Source organism: Aethalodelphis obliquidens, unplaced genomic scaffold (assembly GCF_003676395.1).
Source record: "Aethalodelphis obliquidens isolate GAN/ISIS:26980383/991018 unplaced genomic scaffold, ASM367639v1 scaffold7, whole genome shotgun sequence".
Lineage (NCBI taxonomy): Eukaryota > Metazoa > Chordata > Mammalia > Artiodactyla > Delphinidae > Aethalodelphis > Aethalodelphis obliquidens.
The window spans coordinates 47,423,943-47,447,002 of record NW_020837951.1 but is presented as its reverse complement, the minus strand read 5'-3'; the positions used below and the strand labels follow the sequence as shown (position 1 = coordinate 47,447,002).

Genomic DNA, 23,060 nt, shown 5'->3' with positions numbered 1-23,060 from the left:
ACACACACACACACACACACACACACACACACACACACACACACACAATGGAATATTACTCAGCAATGAAAAAGAACAAAATAATGCCATTTGTAGCAACATGGCTGGACCTAGAGATTGTTATACTGAGTGAAGTAAGTCAGACACAGAAAGACAAATATCATATGATATCACTTATACGTGGAACCTAAAAAAAAGGGTACAAATGAAGTTATTCACAAAACTGAAGTAGAGTCACGGATGTATTTGGTTGGCCAAAAAGTTCATTTGGCCAATCCAATAGAAAAGAAACTTGGTTACCAGGGGATAACGGGTGGCGGGGGTGGGGCAGGGATAAACTGGGAGATTGGGACTGATATATACACACTACTATATATAAAATAGATAACTAATAAGAACCTGCTGTATAGCACAGGGAACTCTACTCAGTTCTCTGTAATGGCCTATATGGGAAAAGAATCTAAAAAAAAAAGAGAGGTTATATGTACATGTATAACTGATTCACCTGAAATTAATACAACATTGTAAATCAACTATACTCCAATAAAAAAATTTTTTAAATCAAAGTATTAAATAACAGCTGGGGGAAAAAAAAGTCATACAGAACTAGAACCAAATCCTCCCTTCCCTTCCATGTGACCAGGACAGCACAGCCTTTTAGCAATATGGGTTTTTTTCTGTTTACCTCCAAACCTGATCAATAGATGAGTCATACCTATTAAACAACTATCCATCACTGACTTCTTTCAAACAACTCCAGTGCCCTTCTTGTCCCGAGGCAAATTTTTGCCAAACAGAAAAAACCACCACACACATGAATCAGGATGCTGTCTCAGGCTAGGTCCTGTCTGTTCAACTTCAGTGTTACTTACCTTAACCAAAGCAGCAGAACAGTTTGAAAATTTCTGACACTCAAAATGAGATATAAAAATCGAAATGAAATGTTCTTAATCTCTGTGATAATTTTTTATTTTACAATTTAATTAAAAATCAGCCCAATGTGAAGGACAACTTCACATGAAGGAACTCTGATTAAACAGATTGTTAAAACTCAAATATATAGTCCAAAAGTATGGTATCAATTCAAATTTAGCAAACATTTATTTAGTGCCAGGTCTCAAAGAATTCATACTCTAATGGGAAATACAGAGAGAACTAAAATATAATATATGTAATAAATACTATATTAGTTGTAACGAAGTCCTTTAGGAGCATAGAGATATGAATTGTGGAAAACATATCACCAAAACGAATGCAATATGTGGCATTTTTCCATGATAAAACTTTACAGATGGGTCTTAGTAAAACAAACTACTCTGAAAAATGTGTTTGCCACCTCTATTCTTTTGGGCACAAAACAGACTTGGAGGGCTGTGAAGAAGGCTCCATACCATAGCCCTATAAACTGAGGGCAGAGTAAACCCTCCCAAGATGCAATGGAGTTTCAGGTTGGGGGATAGAAAAAGCGGGATAAGGAGGTAGCAGCTGTTTCCTGTTAAAACTCTGTGGTGTCAAAACAGGCAAAGGGAGCTTTGTAAAACGCAGTGGAAAGGTACCAAGAAGAAAGGGTTTGATTTACTTTGGGAGGAAAACCCTTGCCAAAACATGAGCTTTACTGGAACAGTTTTTCTAGAGAGAAAAAAAGAACTCACAGAATGCAAAGGACGAAGAACACACAGGAGATGGAAAAGATAGAGACCTGCTTTCTGCTTTTCTCACATGAGGCCTAATAAGGATGTCTGGCAACCTCACCTTACATTTTTTCATGGACTATTTGCAATTTGCTTTGATCTTCTACCCATGACTTCTGAAAACAGCTGAAAGGAAGCTCTGCTCTGACTGTTGATTTGTAATGTAACAGATCACAAGATGATCCTGGGGTAAGACTGCACATCAAACCCTTGGTCACCTTTACCCAAAATCTCATCTTCCAATCAGAAACTCTCAACACAAATCCCGTATGGGCTCAACAAATATTTGATGAAAAATGAATGAATAGAAGCCTGAAATGATTGAATGTCCAGGTCTCTGCTCTGTCAAATAAGAATTTTATGTTTTATGTTTTTAAGAAAAATCACAGATGTGAATTCTACCATCACCCAGTGATACCTGTTTTCTGGTTATCTTAAAGAAATACTCCCTTCAACTATTTTTTATTTCATCCTGGAAAACAATGCTAGGTATCTCTTTCCTTTTTAAATGTTAATAGCCATGATGTATATATATGAATATTCAGGTTTTGCTTCAAAGCTCATATTTCTGTGCTATAGTTTTCAGCACAGATATACTCATAATAGTATCATGTCTTAAAGATTAATTTTTATGTTATAAATTAGCAGCCCTAAAAACACACAATTACAAATGTAAATTTCTCCAAGCTTATCCAGGAGACATTTCTGTCATCCAAAAACAGTTCATTTATTCTCTTAAATTATCCCTGTGTATGTGTATGTGAAACAATTTAAGGCACACAATTGAGTCCTTGCTTTACCAAAGAGACGAAATCCCTAAGTGTATACAATCCCTGTATTTAACAAAAGGATGTGCCCCTTTGACCAGAATGACCATTGTCATAATATTCTACAGAATAATCCACTCTCATAAGGCTTTCTTTGCTCATTAATATATGACTGAAATAGGGAAGCCAGAAAGATCGTACATAATACACTAAAAATACACTCTGGAGATGGCATGATAACCCTAGATATGAGCCCATCTCTTTTCTGGCATTTAGCGCCTGTCTTACTACACTCATAAACACTAACTGGCACAAATGATTTAGAAAAAATAGAAGAACCATCTCAGCTATAGCCTGCTCTCAATGAAATAAGCTGTACCAGAAAGCAAGGTGCTTGAGTTAGATTACCACAAACTACAATGCATATATATAAACCAGAATACTTACAAACTTAAATACAAAAAAACTGAAGCACTTTATTATTTACCTGTGAGCCTGCAGCTGCATTATTAATCAGATTATTGTTGGGATGAGCAATCCAGAAAGTTGAAACAGCCCTGAAAGGCATTTTTTAAGGTTATTTAAACATTCATCAGGAAAAATCCCACCTATTAAAAACCTCCCCCAAAACATCTTCCCCAAAAGCCAACAGCCCTTGACCATCACAAGTGAGTTTTTCACTCCGCCAATTACTCACATACAGTCAGTGGCAGGCACAGGGATGTAATTTCCAAACACTTTTTCCCGCATGGTGGTACACATGGAGTTATTCCTATCAGTGGGAAGTAGGGTGCCTGGTTTGGTGAGGAGTCCCAGATTGTGGAACAAAGTGTTTCTCTGTTCAATACCATCTTCCAAAAAGAAACAATGACCTAGTGTGTCAAATCCGATGGTGTCTTTTATCTGCAGAAATACAAGTGTATGATGTCACTGGTAACAAGATTGACTGCGGTTTAAGCGACAAGTGCTATTCATGAGGCATGCTCAGTACAAAAGCAAAAACAAGTTTTGATCTTAGCTGATGGGGCAAAGTCAAATGTCAGGGTTCATTGATCTCTTAAAAGAACAGAGAAAAACAGCAGAACTCTCAGTAAAGCAGGATAGAGTAACACATGTGGTATAACAGCTTACTTATATAAAATTGAGAAGTCATGAGAATGAAGGAGAGTTAACTGTTTCCATAATATGCATCAACATAATGTGAGGCTACTTACCAGCAAGCCATTTGTCCCATGCACAGTGATGCACCTTGAGAAGCTGTGATGAATAGATAGGCCGTCCACAAACGTTGCATGTCTGTACCCTCCTTTATAATCCACGTCTCCACACAGGTGAAAATGAACAGGATACCGCCCCAGGTGCTGCTGACCCATGTGTTTCAATTCCACATGAGAAAGATGGACTGAAGTAAAATTTTTCTTTATCTGTAAGATAACCAAAATCAAACTAATACGTAAGCAAAGTAGCTTCAGCAAAGTAGCTCAGAATAGCAAAGTAGCAAAAAATATTGTTTTAACAGAAAATATCTGAAGGAGACTAGACTAGACTGTTTTCCCAGATCATAATTTAGCAAATGCTTCTTTACGTAAGTGAATGCTTTGAAGAGCAATAAAAATAGCCTCTCATTAGGAATAAAGGAAATGTAACATGGAAAACTACAGAAATGGTTTCTGTATATATGTTTGGGTTTGTTCAAATATTTTGGCCATTTCCAGTCTTGTCTTATTCTTTCATTTCTATAATCTCCACCAGAGTTTGATAAATAATTATTTCTAAATCCTCCCTCAATGTTTTAGTTAGCACATACTGTTGTTTACTTGAGTCCTTTTTAAAAACGCCTCTGTTGATCCACCACTGGAGCGATCTCAATATTTACAAACACTGGATTTTTTATCACACTACTAAAAACAAAGAAATGACACTGACCAACATTTTAGAAATCAGTGCAATAGAAACGTAGCCAACAATAATAGCCTATTCAATGCACAAAAACTGATTTTAAGACACATGTAGCCAAAATGCAGCCCAGGAGTCCAATACACTAGTACATAGAGCAATGCTTAGCACACAGTAAGTGTTTAGTACTTTTACAGAGTAAAAATCTGCATACAAAAAATATCTTTACAGAAACATATTTTGAATGTGTACTGCTTACCGTTTCATAATATGTTTTTTAAAAAAAAAACTGATTCTTTCAGAGATTGCATGCATGATACTGAGATTGTTTCTTTGTCTGTATAATTGGTTCTTCCCAATGTAAATTGATTTAATCCTTCACAGGACAATTCTTAAATGGTTTAACTATAGGTCCAGATCAACTAAATAAAGATATAACCTTATCTTTTAATCATCTAAAATCTCATTGTTATTGGATAAAGAAATAAAATATGATTTCAATAGCCATAAAGATCTCATTCCAAAACTTGAAGTTTTTTCAACATGCACTTAGCAGCCAGGGTTTCAAAGAGTTCATTAAATCCTTTTGCCTACCATGACATGTCCCCCAAAGGTATCATAATCAAAGAATTGGCACTGGTTTTCAGCGTAGCATGAGTCTTCCATTTCTCCTCGGATTACGATATTCTGGGTAAGAATTCCAACCTCAGCTCTCATGTCTACACCATCTATAATCTCACCCATGTGCAGGAACTGAGGCGTTTCTGGTTGATGAGAGCAAAGCAAAAATAACATTAGAACAATGAAAACATAAAACTTATGTCAAAAAGATAGTCCTCTTTATTCTGTAACTCCAAGACATTATTAAAATTTATTATTTTCTTCCATTCTTCAATACCTCAGAACCACAGAATCCCAGGAAGTAAAGATTTTAAGGATTATATAGTCTAATCCCCCACTCAATGCCTTAACCCTCACTACCAACTATCAAATGCACACACAGAGACCTTACTCCTCCCTGAAGTAGTTCAGTCCTCTCTTGAACAGCACCAATAATCCAGAATCTAACTAAGAATCCATGCTGTCTCTCTCTCTCTGCTTCCTGTCCATGTGCTCTTGTTCTACTCCCTTGAGGACAACACATGAAGACCCAGATGCATGTTGGATCTAGGAAAACGAATGGTTCTGTACATGTTGATAACAGAGTGTCAAGTTGTTTTTGCTTCTACTTCAAAGCTAAAGTAATCTGCATTTGGACATTAACAGTACAGAAATAACCATCTTTCCCTTCCCACTTCTTATTGTAATATTATTATGCACTTTTAAATTCCCACATTTATTGGAAGCTTAGAAACACTTTAATAATGAGTTTTTATCTGATCTTTACTATAAAAACTCAGGAAGGAAAAATACAAATAAATCCAGGAGTTGAGATTATGGAGACTCATTATCACGTAGACTTGTTAACAAGAGTGGGAATTTCCAAATGAAATTAATGCCAGATCGTATCATGGTTTTTTAGCTTTTTGTTTTCTGCTTAAAGTATAACACTGAATGAAACAAGAAAAAATTGCTAAGTGGGCCAATCCCATTTTTTTCTAAAGCAAAAAATTTTCCTTTAACCTTCAAAGCTCTAAATTACCCACTGAGTACTTATTAAATAGTTACTATAAATTATTTTGTTTTGTTTTTATTTTGTTTTGTATCATAAATGTATAATTTTTATTACAGAAGCAAGGAAATATAATGAGTGAAATGCACAATGAATCCCATAATTGAGGCAATGAAGGAAGAAGCTTTGCCTATTACCAGGCTCAAAATAAGTACCTGGTAAATGTCAGTCATCCTTTATAAACACTGCTTACAGTAAGAATCTTATTGTACATTGCTCTTTCTCAAAAAATATATTATTCAAGATTATGACAGGAAATGTAGTTTTATGAAAAGACCTTTTTTTTTTTTTTTTTTTGCAGTACGCGGGCCTCTCACTGTTGTGGCCTCTCCCGTTGCGGGATGCACAGGCTTAGCGGCCATGGCTCACGAGCCTAGTCGCTCCGCAGCATGTGGGATCTTCCCGGACCGGGGCACAAACCCATGTCCCCTGCATCGGCAGGCGGACTCTCAACCACTGCGCCACCAGGGAAGCCCTGAAAATACCTTTTTGGTTCCATTTTAAATATATTAGTGAGATCTACTTTTTGCCAAGAAAGTAGACACTCAAAAACCATGAGTTTCATTTTTTTTAATTAAAAAAAGAAAGACTTCTATTAAAAAATGAATCTGGTTTACTATTATTTAATAGTGGAAAATTAATAAGAAAGAAGTTGGAAAGGATCTTGAAAAAAAATCAATCCATCTAGTCTGCATCTTTTTTTTTTTTTTTAACATAGAAACTGGCACAAAAACACTGATTTGCCTATAACGCATCATTAACAGCAACATTATTGCTCAATGACTACTTTTATCTAACATCCTCTGGGACTCTTGTGTTCAAAGCACCCCACTACTAAGAACTTCAATATTGATGAAGATGATGATGATGATGACGACTGAAGGAAAAACAAAGAATTCCAGGAGTCATATCTCAAAAAGAGTGTTTCCCAAGAAGCCTTCTGAGCAGTCTGATACCTTTGACTTTGACCTGGAAGCGGTCGCACTTGGGACAGGGGAGAAGAGTGAACTCCTCTGCTTGGTACATGGAATAGTCCGTGCTTGCGACCACAATCTGATCTCCGGGTTTCCAGCTACTAACGTCATCCAGCAGATGAAGTTTCACTCCATCCACGACCTCTACCCGGAAACCTGAAAGAGAAACACCTAAACCAAAAAGCAAGAAAGAAAGTGATTTTTTTTTTCTAAAATCAACCCCCTCACTGATTCACAAATCAAAAGTTAAAATAAACACAAGTCAGCAATGCTTCAATTTGATCCATGCACAGGATGAAACAGGACATTAGCACATATGTAATCTTAATATTAAGAATAAAAGCTCGCCTTAGGCAATCTCTCATTTCTGTGCCTTTGCTCATCCTTTAGTCTTTATCTACAGTGTCCTTCCACTCTTAATTCATCAACCAAGATACTATTCATCTGATAAAGTTCAGGCGAACCTTTAAGTACTTCCCAAACATCCTTGCTGGAAGTAACCTTTATGTCCGGTATTCTCATTCTGATATTCTCTCTGGTATGATTCGTATCATTCCAATGGGAAGACAGCTCACCTCCTTGGAAGCTACATCAGTAAAGGCAGCAAAGTACATGCATCTGTGTATTCACTGCTCTGTCTCATAGTGCAGACTCATAAATGTCTACTGAAGGGATGAGTATTCCCACCATTATCTGCAATGTGACCTAAAGGCCACATGACAGTGCCCCAGTCCAACTCAGCTCCTTTCCTGGGATAACGTCAGGCTTGCAATCCAGGGACTACTAATTACTGATCTCTCCTAATACCTCCTTTTGAAATTCAGAGTTGGTTCCCAACTAGGCAGATGAAAACTGAAAAGTTGATCCAGCATCTCCATAACTTATACTCTTTAACATGCAACCAAGTGTAGAAGTGTTTCCTACTTCTAAACTGTCCGTGATATAATCTGTCATGGTTTAAAAACTGATTTAATGCAAATGAATATGGAATAGATGGAAGCTATGAAAAATATGGAAATGTGGGAAAACACCACATTTCAAAGAGATCTGTTTACTAACTGTACTTCACTATCATCCTTCTAATTAACTGGCAAACTACTCTGGGGCTACTTTAAGACACTGACTCTAAGAGTCGATGATAGGAGTAAAAAAAACTCATTTACTCAAGTTAGGGGAATAAAAAAGAGGGAAATCTAGGCCAAGGCACAAAGAGTAACACAAATATCCTTACAGTCTTGAGGATATCCTGATAAAACCTAACCTGAGCAAGTCTTGAATTCTGCTCCTTTAGACTCTGATCCACCATGTTTTCCTGTTTCTACAAAGCACCAAAAAAAAAAAAAAAGAACCTAATAAATGTAAAGTGTTTTTTTATATGTTTCCTGCATATAAATACTAAAGCCTATAATGGAATTTTGTCTAAATAATAATAATAACTTTAACAATAACGATAGCTAACAACTGTGGGATTTCACATACATAATAACTTTTCATCAAAACAACTTTGAGATATAGGAACTATTATATGCATTAAAGATAAAGAAAGCAAAGGTCAAGGAGTCTGACTGACAGCTGAAAAATGATAGAGCCCACAAATGAATGCTAATTTAATTCCAGAGTCCAATTTCCTAAAGTCTATATCATTCTGCCTTCCCAAGAATCAAAACAGGCAAGTTAAAAGCAAAGGTAAACCAAAAACTCATAGTAGCAATGACAATCACTACCCAAAATTTCAGATTTTACCAAAAAGAATTATCTAAAAAAAGAGCAACTAAGAAACATTAATTTTTTCATATAAAATGTCAATAATGCTTTTAAAAAAAGATTTCTAGGGCTTCCCTGGTGGCACAGTGCTTGAGAGTCCGCCTGCTGATGCAGGGGACACAGGTTCGTGCCCCGGTCCGGGAAGATCCCACATACCGTGGAGCGGCTGGGCCCGTGAGCCATGGCCGCTGAGCCTGCGCGTCCGGAGCCTGTGCTCCGCAACGGGAGAGGCCACAGCAGTGAGAGGCCCGGGTACCGCAAAAAAAAAAAAAAAAGATTTCTAGATCAATAAGTTGTGGCTTAAAAGACCATCAGAATTTGTTTCTGTTTTAAAAAAAAAAAAAGCTAGGTTACATGGAAAAAAATCTGTATTGTTCGATTATTCCTCACTTTTTTCTGGCTGTAGAAGAAAATCCTACCTGAGATATCTCCTATTAGCACTACTGAATAGGAAGTATGAAAGGATGTAAGTTTTATCCTCCTTGCTTCCTGGAGAGAATTTCTACCTCTTCCAGAAAACAGGAGCCACTGAGAACATAGAACACAAACAATATCCTATAGTAGATAGCTAGAATGTACCCTCTTCCAGAAGAGAGGAGTCATTGGCAATGTGGAAATGAAAGCAAAATTTCCCACAAAGGAAATGTTGACTCAAGGTTTGTCAGTGTTATCCTCTGCCTGGAGTCTTCCTGGGAGCAGTTCCACTAAACTCTTCATGCAGGTCCAAATTCCTGCTTAGAAATACTCCTCATCTACCTATGCTTTTTGCCAGAGGCAACCATGACGTGGTCAAAAGAGCAGTAGTCTTGCAGGCAGAAAGCTGAGGCATGATTCCAGCTTCCTTATCCATAATAGAAACCATCTCCTCACCTCAGACTCAGAAGGCTGCTCAGATGCAACAAGTGAAAGTCCCTGTTACATACCAGGAACTCTGTTTTAAAGCAAAAGACTTTCTCTCTTTAATTACAAGGATACAAAATACACCCAGGTCATGTTTGCATTATTGTTAAAATAGCTAACCTTTATTTAGTGCTTACTATATACACTGTGCTAAAAAACTTCATATTCTTCACATTTGATACTCACAGCAGCTCTATGTGGTAGTTCCCATTATTATCCCCATTTTTCAAATGAGGAAACTGAGGGTTAGGAAGTTAAAGTCACATGCCCATCATCATATAGTAAGTAAAAGAGCTGGGATATGAACCCAGGCATTCTGTCTCAAAAAATCCATTTCAGTGAATACTTTGCTACAATGCTGCTCAAAACAGAGTTATAAGCTCAATCTAAACTAAACCTTTCTGGCTAATTACAGATGTAATAAAGCACTTTTTAATGACTCATTTCACATTAATTTTGGTATAATATTGGGTTGAAAAAGAAAGCTGGTGGGCAAGCACAGACAGAAGGCTGCCTATCTACCTGGAGCCAAAAAAATCTAGCAGCAAAGTCGGTAAGTACAGAAATTCTGCAGCGAACATCCTTAAGAGAAAAAATCAGAGCATCAGTGCTAGACATGATAGTTCCTCTGAAAGGTGGATTATAATTTTTTTAAATGTGCTGAAGAAAATGTAAAGACCTAAGGTAACTTTACAATACATTATTTAAGGAGAGGAAAGCAGGTTAAAATAAAATGAACGCTAGGGGAGGCAACATAGATTGAAGAGTACTAATTAACTCTGAATGATAGGGTTAAACATTAATTTTAACTGTACTTTTCTGTGTTTTCCAATTTGTCCATAAGATAAATGTAGTAGCTGGATTATCAAGGAAAAATTGCTAAGAAAATGAGTAATTTGTTTATATAGCATGTGTTCAAAGGTAATATTTGTCGACACGTCTATATAACAAGAAAATCTAAAGTACAAGATCATTTCACTGTCACAGAACATAACTTAAGACAGCTCACCCGATCACATCCAGATTGGTTCAATCGGTACCAAATCCAGGAAGCAAATCCATTAACTACACCATATGACTCAAGAATGAAGAACAAAAGTCCAATTGGGGGTGCCTAAACTATATCATTTTCTAGTCCAGAAAAAACCCTTGAGTCTAAAAGATTACGTACAGTAGGGAAACTATAGGTTTCATCTTTAACCAGTTGAGAAATCTAAACAGTCATTTGAATACACTTAAAAAAAAAATCTGTCACAATACTTACCAATGTCTTACAAGAGTATAAACTGTACTCGCCTACCTTCAATCCATTCACTATACGCTGTCACAGAGAACTTCTGACCATCCACAGTATAAAATTCTCTTTGGGCAAGAGCCTTTCCTCCACTACTATGATTCTCATAGTTTCTCACAGATTCATTGCAAGAAGTACTTCCACCATCAATGACACCAACCAAAGCCCAAGCTTGCCTAGAAGGAAAATAAGCAGGTGCATTTGATTATTTGTCATGGTACTGACCAAATTCCCCAACACAGATGTTATGACAGGTGCTGTTAATTCATTTTTTCATTTTTGTCAATCCCTCCACCTCTTTTTCCATATGTGGTTGCAAGTCCAAACTTGACTGAAATAACTGACATCACAGAAGAAAACGCACCTGAATTTTAAATACTTGTTTGTCCAGCTCTGTAACAGGTGAAACACTGATGACTATGACTTCAGTTAAGCACTGACTTCCTTCCTCAATGCATACCCATTTCACTCCTATATCATTCTGGGCACAAACCCATTTCTTTTTAAATTATCACCTGGTCTCTTTTCCACTATCCTCTCTGCTATGTTCTCAAATCTAGCTGCATAATAGAATCACATGGAGCTTTAGGAATATATCCATGCTTAGACCCAGCCCACACTGATGCAAACAACATCTCTACAGGTGGGGCCTGGCATTAGTCTGTTTTTAAAGTTCCCCAGATGCCACGATTGTGCAGCCACACTGGAGAACCACTGAGTTAGAACAGTGGTTCTCAAACTTTGTAGGCATCAGAATCATCTGGAGGGCTTGTTAAATCAAATTGCTGGGCCCCACCTTCTGACTGTTTGAGGCTGGGCCATAGAATTTGCATTTATGACAAATTCCCAAGTGATGCTGATGCTGCTGGTCTAGGAACCACACTGAGAACCTCTGAGTCACAGGTCAGAGGTTAGAGCCGTAGGTATCAACCTTAACTGCACAAATTGCAGGGGGGGGCGTGTCCTAGCCTTCAGAGATCCTGAGGTAAATCATGTAGGGTGGGCCCTGGGCGTGGGATTTTTTTTAAGATCTCATGTATGCAAACAAGGCTGAGCACCACTGGATTATTGGTTTCTTAATATTCTTAAATTAAATCTGTAGAATCACCATCCAATAGATTTAAAATTTTACATGCTTTATATCTATTTGTTGAAAGCAGTATGTTTGAAAAACACCATTTTATTTCTGTGATACTGTGATAAACATCCCAGGGACTTTGCTCAAGCTTGTGGCAAAATCAATCAAAAAAAAAAAGAACAAAGATAAAAAGTCAGAAAATTTGCCTTAAGACTCCTGGTTTCAAACATGAAAAGAAAAATGTCAACTTCCTACTGTAGAAAAAAAAAAGCCAAATGTAATCTATGCTAGACAGATGGCTGGATACTCACAGATGAAAGTTAATCAGAGCATGCCTACAACCTTACAAATTCTACACCCACCCCTGCGTGGATTAGCTGCTCTTTGGCCGACTGTGCTTTATAGCTCTATTTATATTCCTTGATACAGCAGAAAGAATCAAACGAAGAATGTCTCCATTTATTATCTCCTGTGTGAGAGGGAAGAGGAAGAATATCAGAGGCTTCCTTTATTTACCAGAACTGCCTCAGCAACTATAAAACAATGTTCTATTCTATTGATATTATCTCCAAAACACTCCTACTTCCCTCCTCCACTTGAGGAAAATTTCAGCGTGCCAGAACATTATCTTCAAAGGGGCATGTTTATGTACCCTGGAGATAATGTCAATGCAATGGAATGTTGGCAAAGGATCACAACTCTAATTCCTCCATCAAATCAGCAGCAATATTTCTAAATTCTAAAGGGAATTTAGAAACAGTAGGGAGAGGAACCCAAAAAGAGTCAAACAAAATATTCATAGCTAATGAACACACAAAACCTAGAACAATAATGACATAAAGTTGTAATCTCCGGTATTACTGGATAGTGAAACAAAGTAGGTGTCTGACTTTAAACAGACCACACTTCCACTCATAGGTCTATAAATTATAGAAATATGTGCACATGAGCATGAAGGGATGGATAAAAGAACACTCAGAGAAGCACATTTTATGAGAGGTCCGAACTGGACAACCACCCAGATGTCCAGCAGTAAATACACTGTGCTATAGTCATACAATAGAAAATAAACAACGATGAAAATAAGCCACCCTGCATGCACCAACATAAACGACACTCAATAACGAGGTTGAGCAAATAAGCCAGACACAAAATATAACATATTGTCTGCTTCCATTTATATGAAGTTCAAAGACAGGCAAACCTGAACTTTAGTGTTCACAAATCCAGGGGAGTGGTTTACCTCTGGTGAACAGAGGGAGTGGTCAGTGAACAGGATGGGATAGGATGGGGGCTTCCAGGACACTGGCAACGTTCTCTTTCTTGAACTGGGTGGTCGCTACCCCGATATCACATGGTGATAAGTCATTAAACTCTATATTCTTGTTTTTAGCACTTTTCTGTATATGTATAATATTTAATTAAACCACCACCACCACCACCCCCCCAAAAGAAACTACCTCTAAGCCCTCCTTCTCTACAGCCTACACAGTATACTCCTAAACTTCCCTCGGGCTTCTCACCTTTGGGGAGCCTCCAAGGCTCCTTCTATTTGCACTCCCATCATACCCTGTAGCTGCACTAAGTTTCTCACTGTATGATCCCCTTCTACTTAGGTCTCTGTTTATCCACCAGATTAAAAGAGGACTCTGAGACAGTGTCCTTTCAGCTAAGCATCTATGGGTACCTGGCGCTTAGAATCCCCTAAGTATTCCCTGGGTGAGTAAAAAGCATTTTAAGAACATTACAGATGCTTTTTCTTCACTAATTTTTGTCTTCTTAACTTTCTCTACAATTTCTATAGATAATATTCCATTCCAACACTGACCAAAGAAAAAATAATAACTAGACCAACCAACCATCAAAGGAAAAAAATAATAACTAGATCATTTCAACATGGGAGTTTTGAAGTCCTCTTACTTTTCACTGCAGATATTCCCTGACTTTATTGTGAACAGTAAGCAGAATTAAAACTTGTTTTTTTTTTAAATTAAATGTTGAGCCAGCTGCTTCCCCAGAACCCAGAACTGCATTAGGAAATCATGATTAACTAGACTATGGCACAAGAACACAAGAATAAACTGTAGGGATGAATCCTACTATCTGGATGAACCTCGTAGCCCTCCAACTTGTGCTTCCTCACATGTGCCAGGGCCCCAGAGGCCTGTGCCCATCAAACAAGCAGACTCAAATTAAAGGATTAAAAAAAAAAAAAGAAAGAAAGAAAAAGAAAATTGTGCATGTTCCACCCCTCCTCAATCTTTTCAGACAACTTTTCCACCTTAGCACAGAATTGGGCCCTAACCTTTCAACTCATAAGGTACCTCCAATTAGCCTGAGTTTCATATGATCTTCAGGAGATAATAAAAGAAGGAAATCAATCTCCTTAAACTGCTTGATTGCTTTCAGTACGTTTCTGTTCTTAATTTTTCACAAGCCCAACGCTAAGGTTCACAAAGTGCTTCATAAACCAAAGCCAAGAAAAGAACTTTGTAAACCGTCTTCTGTCCTCCAGTTCAAAGCAAGAGGCAACGAGACATCCAAATGGTAGTGGCCATTCTGGCCCCTGAAGTCAGACTGTGAAGTATTTTGTTTCCTTCTCCATCCCGCTCTCCTCTCACACAGACACAGACGCTAATACATAGCAGGAAGGAAAGTAGAGAGGTATGTGTGCCCACCTGTAGCCCAGTCCTTGGATCAGCTTACTTCCCAGCCGGTCCTGGATCATTTGTATGGTTCCTTGTAAGAGGCTTTTGACTGCTGAATCTCCAACAGCTATGGCAACAATCCGTCCTGGATCCTGGTCTCTCAGGAATTTCTGAAGTCGCCTACTTTCATTGTGGTATTCGTGGGTATCAAACCTCTCGATTTCCAAAATTTTGGCTGTGTCTTGGTCAATGACCCTCACATTGAGGCCCCTGGAAAAGTCCTTTTCAAAGGCATGGGAGCCAAAGGTCAAGCCTGAGGAATTCAGAGTTCTCACCAACAGCGTCCACGATGCCTTCTGTGCCCCATGTAATTCCAGTGTCCCGCCGGCTTCCACACCAATAAATTTTTTGCCAAATGTTGGCATACTTTCACCTTCATCCGACTTGCCATACAAGGCAATTGTCGCTTTGGATTTATAGCGGCAATTTTCTGCTCCAATATGAAGCGCCCCACCATCCTTGATCAGGATGTAACGAGTCCGCAAAGTAATATTTCTGGATCCATCTTTATCGTCCCCAAATACAAGCAGTCCTGCAGGGAATAACACACTAAGTAAGCCAACTTCTAAAACATCTTTCTGAGGTACAGAGAAATAAATTTCATCTTAAGAGGGGAAAAAAGCACTTCCGCAGTTAAGTTGGGAAAAAGAATTTACTAGAAGTCTGCTTAGAAAATTGAACCTGTTTTCAAAACATATTAAAGGAAGAAATGGAGAGTTCATATCTCAACACCCTAAAGATGCCCATGTGTATGAATTTCAATCCATTCACTTTAAAAGTACATCATTTCTAGAAAAATATGTAAGACTCTACAAATCTGAATCTCATTTTCACATATGTTAACCCACATTAACTCTCTCATCACTGTTCATAGTTGTAACAAAGATTTAGCTATGAGAGATGACCTTCTGGAACTATTTCCTTTTCTATAAATCAAGGGTCTTGACTTGAGTGATTTCTACGGCCCTTCCAGCTCTTGAATTCTACTGTTCTACCTTAGGAACTTTTCCTGTCTCCATGGTTAGAGTGACACCACATCCTAAAAGCTAAGAATAGTTTTCTACATAAAGAACATCAAACGTTGCCCTGCAGTAAAGAGCAACCTTGCTGTTCCCATAGACAGGGACTGCTACTTACCTCCATCCTTAATGACTATAGAGTTCACCGTGGCATCTGAGGTCAGGCGGAACATATCTCCCTCCTTGATAACAACTTGTTTTGCAGAATCTTGTCCTGGATCCCAGTTCCTGAGACGAGGGTTTTGATCTGGGCAATTCTCTATAAAACAATGCAACGTCGATATCCCATTAACCAACAATATGCAAAAATACCTGTAGCCAAATCCAAGTACTACCATCATTTATTGCAACCTGCAAGTAATGGGCTGACATATTTTAATTTCCTTCCATAAGGATGGAAGTTCCATCCATCCCACCAAGCAGAGATGTGTCAAATCCTTTACTTCCTCAACGCATAAAAAAGGTTTCACCACAGGGCTTCCCTGGTGGTGCAGTGGTCGAGAGTCCGCCTGCCGATGCAGGGGACACGGGCTTGTGTCCTGGTCCAGGAAGATCCCACATGCCGCGGAGCGGCTGGGCCCCTGAGCCATGGCCGCTGGGCCTGCGCGTCTGGAGGCGGTGATCCGTTGCGGGAGAGGCTGCAACAGTGAGAGGCCCGCGTACCGCAAAAAAAAAAAAAAAAAAAAAGAAAGGTTTCACCACAAAACCAAGTCGCTATCCACTAGTTTGGGTCAGAGTCCACAAGGTGAAAACAAAGTTCGCCTGAACTATATACTCTGGAAATAAATCAACAGTAAGAGGCAAAACTCTGAATTGTTCTTGGACCCACTGTAGAAAGCCGTTTTAGAAAAGAAACTATGTTCACAACACACTGATAAATAAAAAATAGAAATTGCTAACCAATATGTATATTAGGTCTTCCCAGGTTCCTTCCTATGCACAGTGAATCATAAAGTAGGTGATAATAGCAATTCTTTCATTCCAAAGGCAGCCGCTGATAAACATCACTATCTTCAGACATATACACTTTCCCAACAAAGCTTCAAGAGGCAAATGGCCAAAGACATGACTTCTCATTTTCAGAGATGAGGAAACGGCAGATTAGAGAAGCCAAACCCTAGATTACTCAGCAAGTTGAGTGATATGGAAGTTCGCCTTTAAGAAATGAGGTTTACTTTCCTTGTAGCGTTTCTTTACTAGAATTATAATTTTCCTCTTGAGGGACTTCCCTGGTGGTATAGTGGGTAACACTTCGTGCTCCCAATGCAGGAGGACGGGGTTCGATCCCTAGTAGGGAAACTAGATCCCACATGCATGCCACAACTTAAGAAGTCCGCACGCAACTAAGACCTGGCACAGCCGAAATAAATAAATAAATATTTTTTTAAAAAAACAGATGTGGGGCTTCCCTGGTGGCGCAGTGGTTGAGTCCGCCTGCCGATGCAGGGGACACGGGTTCTATGCCCCAGTCCGCGAAGATCCCACATGCCACGGAGCAGCTGGGCCCGTGAGCCATGGCCGCTGAGCTTGTGCGTCCGGAGCCTGTGCTCCACAACGGGAGAGGCCACCACAGCGGTGAGAGGACCGCGCACAGCAAAAAAAAAAAAATTAAGACCACAGAAAAGGTGTATAGAGAAAAAAAAATTTTAGTAAGGGAAAAAAATTTTAAAAAAAAAAAAAAAAAGGACTTCCCTGGTGGCACAGTGGTTAAGAATCCACCTGCCAATGTAGGGGACACGGGTTTGAGCCCTGGTCCAGGAAGATCCCACATGCCGCGGAGCAACTAAACCCGTGTGCCACAACTACTGAGCCTGCACTCTAGAGCCTGTGAGCCACAACTACTGAGCCCATGCACCACAACTACTGAAGCTCGTGTGCTGCAACTACTGAAGCCCGCGCGCCTAGAGACCGTGCTCCACAACGAGAAACCACTGCAACGAGAAGCCTGCTCACCCCAACGAAGAGTAGCCCCCACTCGCCGCAGCTAGAGAAAGCCCACATGCAGCAACAAAGACCCAATGCAGCCAAAAATAAATAAATTAATCTTAAAAAATAAAATAAAAAATAAATGGAGTGTTTACAAAAAAAGAATTTGCCTCTTGAATAGATGATGATAAAAACATAAAAGTATTTTGCATTGCCACAGCTGTTTAATGCATGAGACATTTAGTTTCTGATATAATTTGGAAGAAAAGAGAGGGAAAAAAATCACACCAATTTTGACCAACTAATGACCAGGTAGTTATTGAGGATCAATTTGTCCACTCTGGACTAGATAGTGTAAAATTTATAAAGTATATAATTTATAAAATTTAGAATGAGCTCACAGCCCTCAGAGCATATAACCTAGCTTGGGAGAAAAAGCCGCCATGTATGAAATAATACTGAACAATGTGGTAGTTACTTTAGATGAAAAAGAGCTCAGAGAAAGGAGGGGTGGGGCTAGAGTAACCGAGGCAGCTTCAATGGAGCAGATGACACTAGACATAGATCCTCAAAGGGTAGACAGTATTTAAATAAGAGGAGCATGAAGGGGAGATAAGAATACTAGTGATGCAAATACCCCTTACTATCCAAGTCCATTTGGTTGCTCATTTAGAATAGCAAGATACAGCCTACATTTAAACTAAGCCAAGATAAGAATGGACAGGATATGCTTGCAAATCATATGAAGGCGGAAGGTATATGTTGGGGGATAATATGAGAAAAAGTAGAGACACTGGGTACATCACAAAGATATAATTTTTTATAGGAAGAAAATTGTGATTCCTCATTTTGAACTTGCACACCACTAATGCAAGCATCTATTTCTAAGCATTCATGTTGGCTCATGCTTTCTCTTTGAGGAGATAATAACCACTACAGTTAAAATTAGTCCCACTAGTTAAGACCTTGGCAATTATTTCATGGAATTAGTTTTTCTCCTAGGAGTTTCATAATCATTGATATTTAATTCTGATAAATCAATGATCATCACTATTATACTAAGAATAATCCTTAAACTTTTATTCCCATCGAAGAAACAAAAAATGTCTTGAATTCGTTCTGACTTAATACTGAGGATTTCTTGAGCTTTTCTTCTACCTCCCCCTCTACCCATAAAACATTTAGCTGGAATGCTCCATGATATCATAAGCAAATGTAGGCCCCAGGTAACAAGCACTGTACCCAGCTACAGAAGGAAATCCAGAAGGAATCTAAGTCTCAAAAGATCTAGAGCCTACTATAATAGTTATATAATTCCTCTTAATTGTTTATAATTATTCCCTAGGAAAGCATGCTTCATTAGAAATTTTTTATCACCAAAAATTCCAGTCTGTTTTTTTCCAGTAAACTACACTTAATGAGAAAATATATAGTCTGCAGAAAGCATCAAAAAACTAGCTTAGCTAGTTCCACCTTCTCAGCTACCCATTTGTTGAGCAGTGGATGCATTATCAAAGTTACATAACAGCAATAACCACAGTGAGGCTGATCCTGAAATATTTCAGCATACCACATCTTTCCACTGATATTCTGCCCTTACACTGCCAAAATGTGAAACTAAACGATGTTGATTCAAGGAACCACATCAGCAATTCAATGTCTTAGCTAGAATATGAAAACATCAATTAAAGCCACAGATTTCAGCTCTGATTTTCCAAAATCTAGCATCCCTTTACTGAAGATTACTTGGAAAGAATGAATCAACAGCAGTGAATTTGGTTATTTCTCTGGAGAAAAGGGGAAAGAAAGTCAATGCTACGTGCAATGGAAAGCAATGTTGCAAGTTCTTTATGTGGTCTACTGGCTTGGCCAACAAAGATGTTGAATGAACATCTCTCTTACTTTAGGTCTATTTTCTTAGAAGTATTGACATTACCTCCTCCCAAAACCTTAAAGTCTATAAGACCCCTAAATCACCCATGAAAACTAAATAAACTAATATTTCTAAGTCTTATAACTGGTAAAATGCTTCTCAAACATTATACCCATTTAAGGAGGCACTAATTCAACAAAAATCTGTTGCAGACTATAAAAAGAAAATGCAGACCAGTATGGTACCAATCCAGTGGCCTGGTCTGCTTTTTCCACAGTGCTGAGCCCTTTGATTTTCGGAGAGACGGATAGGGTATATTATGAGGTCATTCTTCATTGGTACTATATTGAGGCTGACTGACAATAAACTTTTCAAAATCATTCAAAGTACTGCTATATTACCAACTTGAAAAGCAAAGGCCATTTAAGAAATTAAAATCTCCCTAAATGATGTTTAACTATGAAGACAAGTGTATCAGAACTTATACCTACTAATGGATCTTCTTCTTTAAGGATATGCCTTGTTCCTCAAAAATACTGGAAGCTTCTCTTTTGGAGCTGTCTCCTCAACTGGTTTCAAATGGCAGAACACAAAACGTATCACTTTCACTTATTTTTCAATTAAATATACTTTATCACTGCATTTAGTAATTTTTATTACTAAAAACTTGTGTCAGTCTGAAAATCATACCTACCACAAAAGATGAAATTGTGCTACCACAGGATTTCAAAAAAGACTCTTAAAATTACTATTTTGAAAAGAAATGCTCTAAGAAAGTCTTGAGCCCTGGGACGAAGTGGGAAAATGGAAAGGAAGAGCAGTCCTTTAATTTTGTCATTTCCAGTGGATTCCTTTAACAATTGCTCTCATTCATAAGAAGATACACCTCATATTATCTAATTATATATTAGTAAGCTAGAGCCAAGTTAAAGTAACAAAAGACTTTTCAGAATTTATTCTACTCTTTCCTTCCCTTCTTTCTTCTCCTAGAATGGGTTCTGTATGCACACATGCACACATACGCACTTACCATCTGGAGCATATTTTGAGGATATTCCTAAAATGACTGCAAGTGCAACAAAAAATGAAAAACTAGTAATAGCAAAGCAAATGAAAGTATTTTTGTGCCTCTTCTGCTTTCGGCTTTCTCTCTGGGCTTGTTGTTCCTCAGATGAGAAAGCAAAGGTGGCCCGGGCTTCCGGTCTGGTAGAGGTAAATTTGGCTGAAGCTTGGCTCTTTGGAGGAGGAGGGGGACGCAGTGGGACAACCTTCCCTGGAACATAGCCAGATGAGCGATGGCTGTTTCCATTCTGAGGTTGCAGGAAAGCAGGGGAGTGGCCCCTCGAGTTAGTGGCATGCATGATATACTGTCACTGTGAAAAGAAAAGAAAATTAAGGCTCAGAAATGTGAGAATTGTAATGGCTTTTTTTTAGTATTGTGGTAAAATATACATAACATGAAGCTTACCATTTTAACCATTTTTAAACGTAAAATCAGTGGCATTAAGCACATTCACAATGTTGTACAACCATTACAACCATCCATTTCCACAACATTTGCATCATCCCAAACAGAAACTCTATAGCCATTAAGCAATAACATTCCCCACTTCGCCCCAGTCCCTGGTAACCACTGTAATGACTTTTTGAAAATATCAAGTCAGCTTACATCCTGGTATAATAAACTATGTCAACAATCACCTCCACTAATTGTCTTCTAATGCCATGGCTCTTCCACACTGCACATTATAATAAGCCACTAACGTTAATGCCCAGTGCCACACTCCCAAAATTAAGTCAGGAGCCCAGCATCTGTATCTTTTAAATGCCCCCCAAGTGACAGTAATGAGCATCTAGTTTGAGAGCCACTGTTCTGTGGCAACTGTTCTCAATTGTGCATAAGAATCACCAGGGAATCTTGTTAAAAATGTAGATTCCCAGGCTTTCCACCCCAGTGATTCTGGCTCAACTGGTGGAGAGAGTGCCCTGGAGTTCACATTTTTAAAATGTACCTTGGTGACACTGAAGCAGGTGGTCACACCTTGAGTATCATTACTGTAAAAATCTCTTCAAATTGAAGTTAGAGTCCATGTGTCATATGAGAACCACAAGGTGGCCCTAACAAGTTCCAGGAGGCAAGCATGCATGTTTAGGTGTCTAACTTTTCCACAAAATTTATCTCCTTGTAAAGCAACTGAACTATTTTTAACCATGTTATCACTTAACAGACTGTGAATTCATTTAATGAGAAACTCTGTATTATTCCTTTAAATCCTCAAATTTTGTTTAAAAAATAGTAGCATTCAAAGATTATGGTTAAGATGATTTCAAAAAATAGCTAACATTCATAGAGCACTTTACTGCCAGGCCCTGTTCTAAACACCTTATGTGTGTTAACTCATCTAATACGTTTAATTTGTCGTATTCATCTAACACGACACATCTATGAGTAGGTGCCATTATCCCCATTTTACATATGAGAAAACTGAGGACTAGAAAAGTTGATTCACTAGTTTACAGAGAACCAGGACTTGAACCCAAGAATTTTGAATCTAGAATTCAGGCTCTTAACAGTCACACTCATGTGTCTTCCAAAACAATTGAGAGGCAATAATTTCAAAGAATCAATTCTGCAAGGGTATAACAAGAACTGTGTTGAGTCTGAAAGGGCACCTTAATATTCTCAGAACTTCTTCATGCAGAAGTTTACCAGACTCTACATGATTCTTTCTTATCTAAGAGAAGCTGACATACACACAAAACGGCAGTCCTTTTTACTTTCTATATTCTTTATAGTAAGCATTTACCAGTTTTCGAATAAAAGAATAAGTTTTGAATGAAACCTTACTCTGTAACTTTGCCAAGTTAAAGAAAGAAAGGTAGGGAGGGAGAAAAAGAGAAAGAATGGAAGGAGGGAGGGAGGGAGGGAGGGAAAGAAGTGCTGTCATTTAATGTTCTTATTGCAGCAACTGTGAATAAATAAGAAACATGATGTTCATTACTTCCCTTCCTTAACAACTGCAGCATCTCAGAGTCACCTGACTTCATTCAATACTCTTATAATTAATCCCACTCACCTTCTGCCAAAACAACAAAAAAGGGTACTTCCAAACTACTCTAAATTACAGCAAATCCATTAAACACAAAATGTGGCCATTAAGGAAGCCACAAATAAGTGTTCCCAGGACCCAAACGACCTGGAAATTAATGGGGACAGAAAGGGAATCTAATCAGGAATAGACGCTGATTTTACATGGGGCAAAGAACTTTCTCAGAGTGTGTCTGTCAAAAACACTTGCTTTGTGGGGTTTGATTTCTGAACAAAAGTAATTATTTAGATGAAGCTTAAGCTCTATGACAAAGGGAGAACAACATGATCGAAGGTGCTGTTGAAGAAACTGCTGTATGTGTCAAGCAGCCGACCAAAATAATAGATACATCCTGCTGGAACAAATGAGAGAGTATGACAAAGACCCCTTTATGATCATCTATTAACGA

General features: G+C 38.3%; 1 protein-coding gene across 5 annotated transcripts in view; it reads right to left on the bottom strand.

The window, feature by feature from the left end:
- CEMIP2 (cell migration inducing hyaluronidase 2) overlaps positions 1–23,060 on the bottom strand; it is a 78,908-nt gene that overhangs the window by 41,012 nt on the left and 14,836 nt on the right. For 4 of the 5 annotated variants that reach the window (XM_027105704.1, XM_027105702.1, XM_027105705.1 and 1 more), the window contains exons 2-10: positions 20,593–20,935; positions 15,882–16,022; positions 14,715–15,276; positions 10,965–11,134; positions 6,983–7,171; positions 4,949–5,118; positions 3,673–3,882; positions 3,156–3,361; positions 2,946–3,015 (exon numbers count right to left, since the gene is read on the bottom strand). In XM_027105704.1, coding sequence (XP_026961505.1) covers positions 2,946–3,015; positions 3,156–3,361; positions 3,673–3,882; positions 4,949–5,118; positions 6,983–7,171; positions 10,965–11,134; positions 14,715–15,276; positions 15,882–16,022; positions 20,593–20,923 — 2,049 coding nt within the window. In that variant the 5' untranslated portion in view covers positions 20,924–20,935. The remainder of the gene's footprint in view (positions 1–2,945; positions 3,016–3,155; positions 3,362–3,672; positions 3,883–4,948; positions 5,119–6,982; positions 7,172–10,964; positions 11,135–14,714; positions 15,277–15,881; positions 16,023–20,592; positions 20,936–23,060) is intronic. The other variant, XM_027105706.1, reaches the window with a different exon arrangement.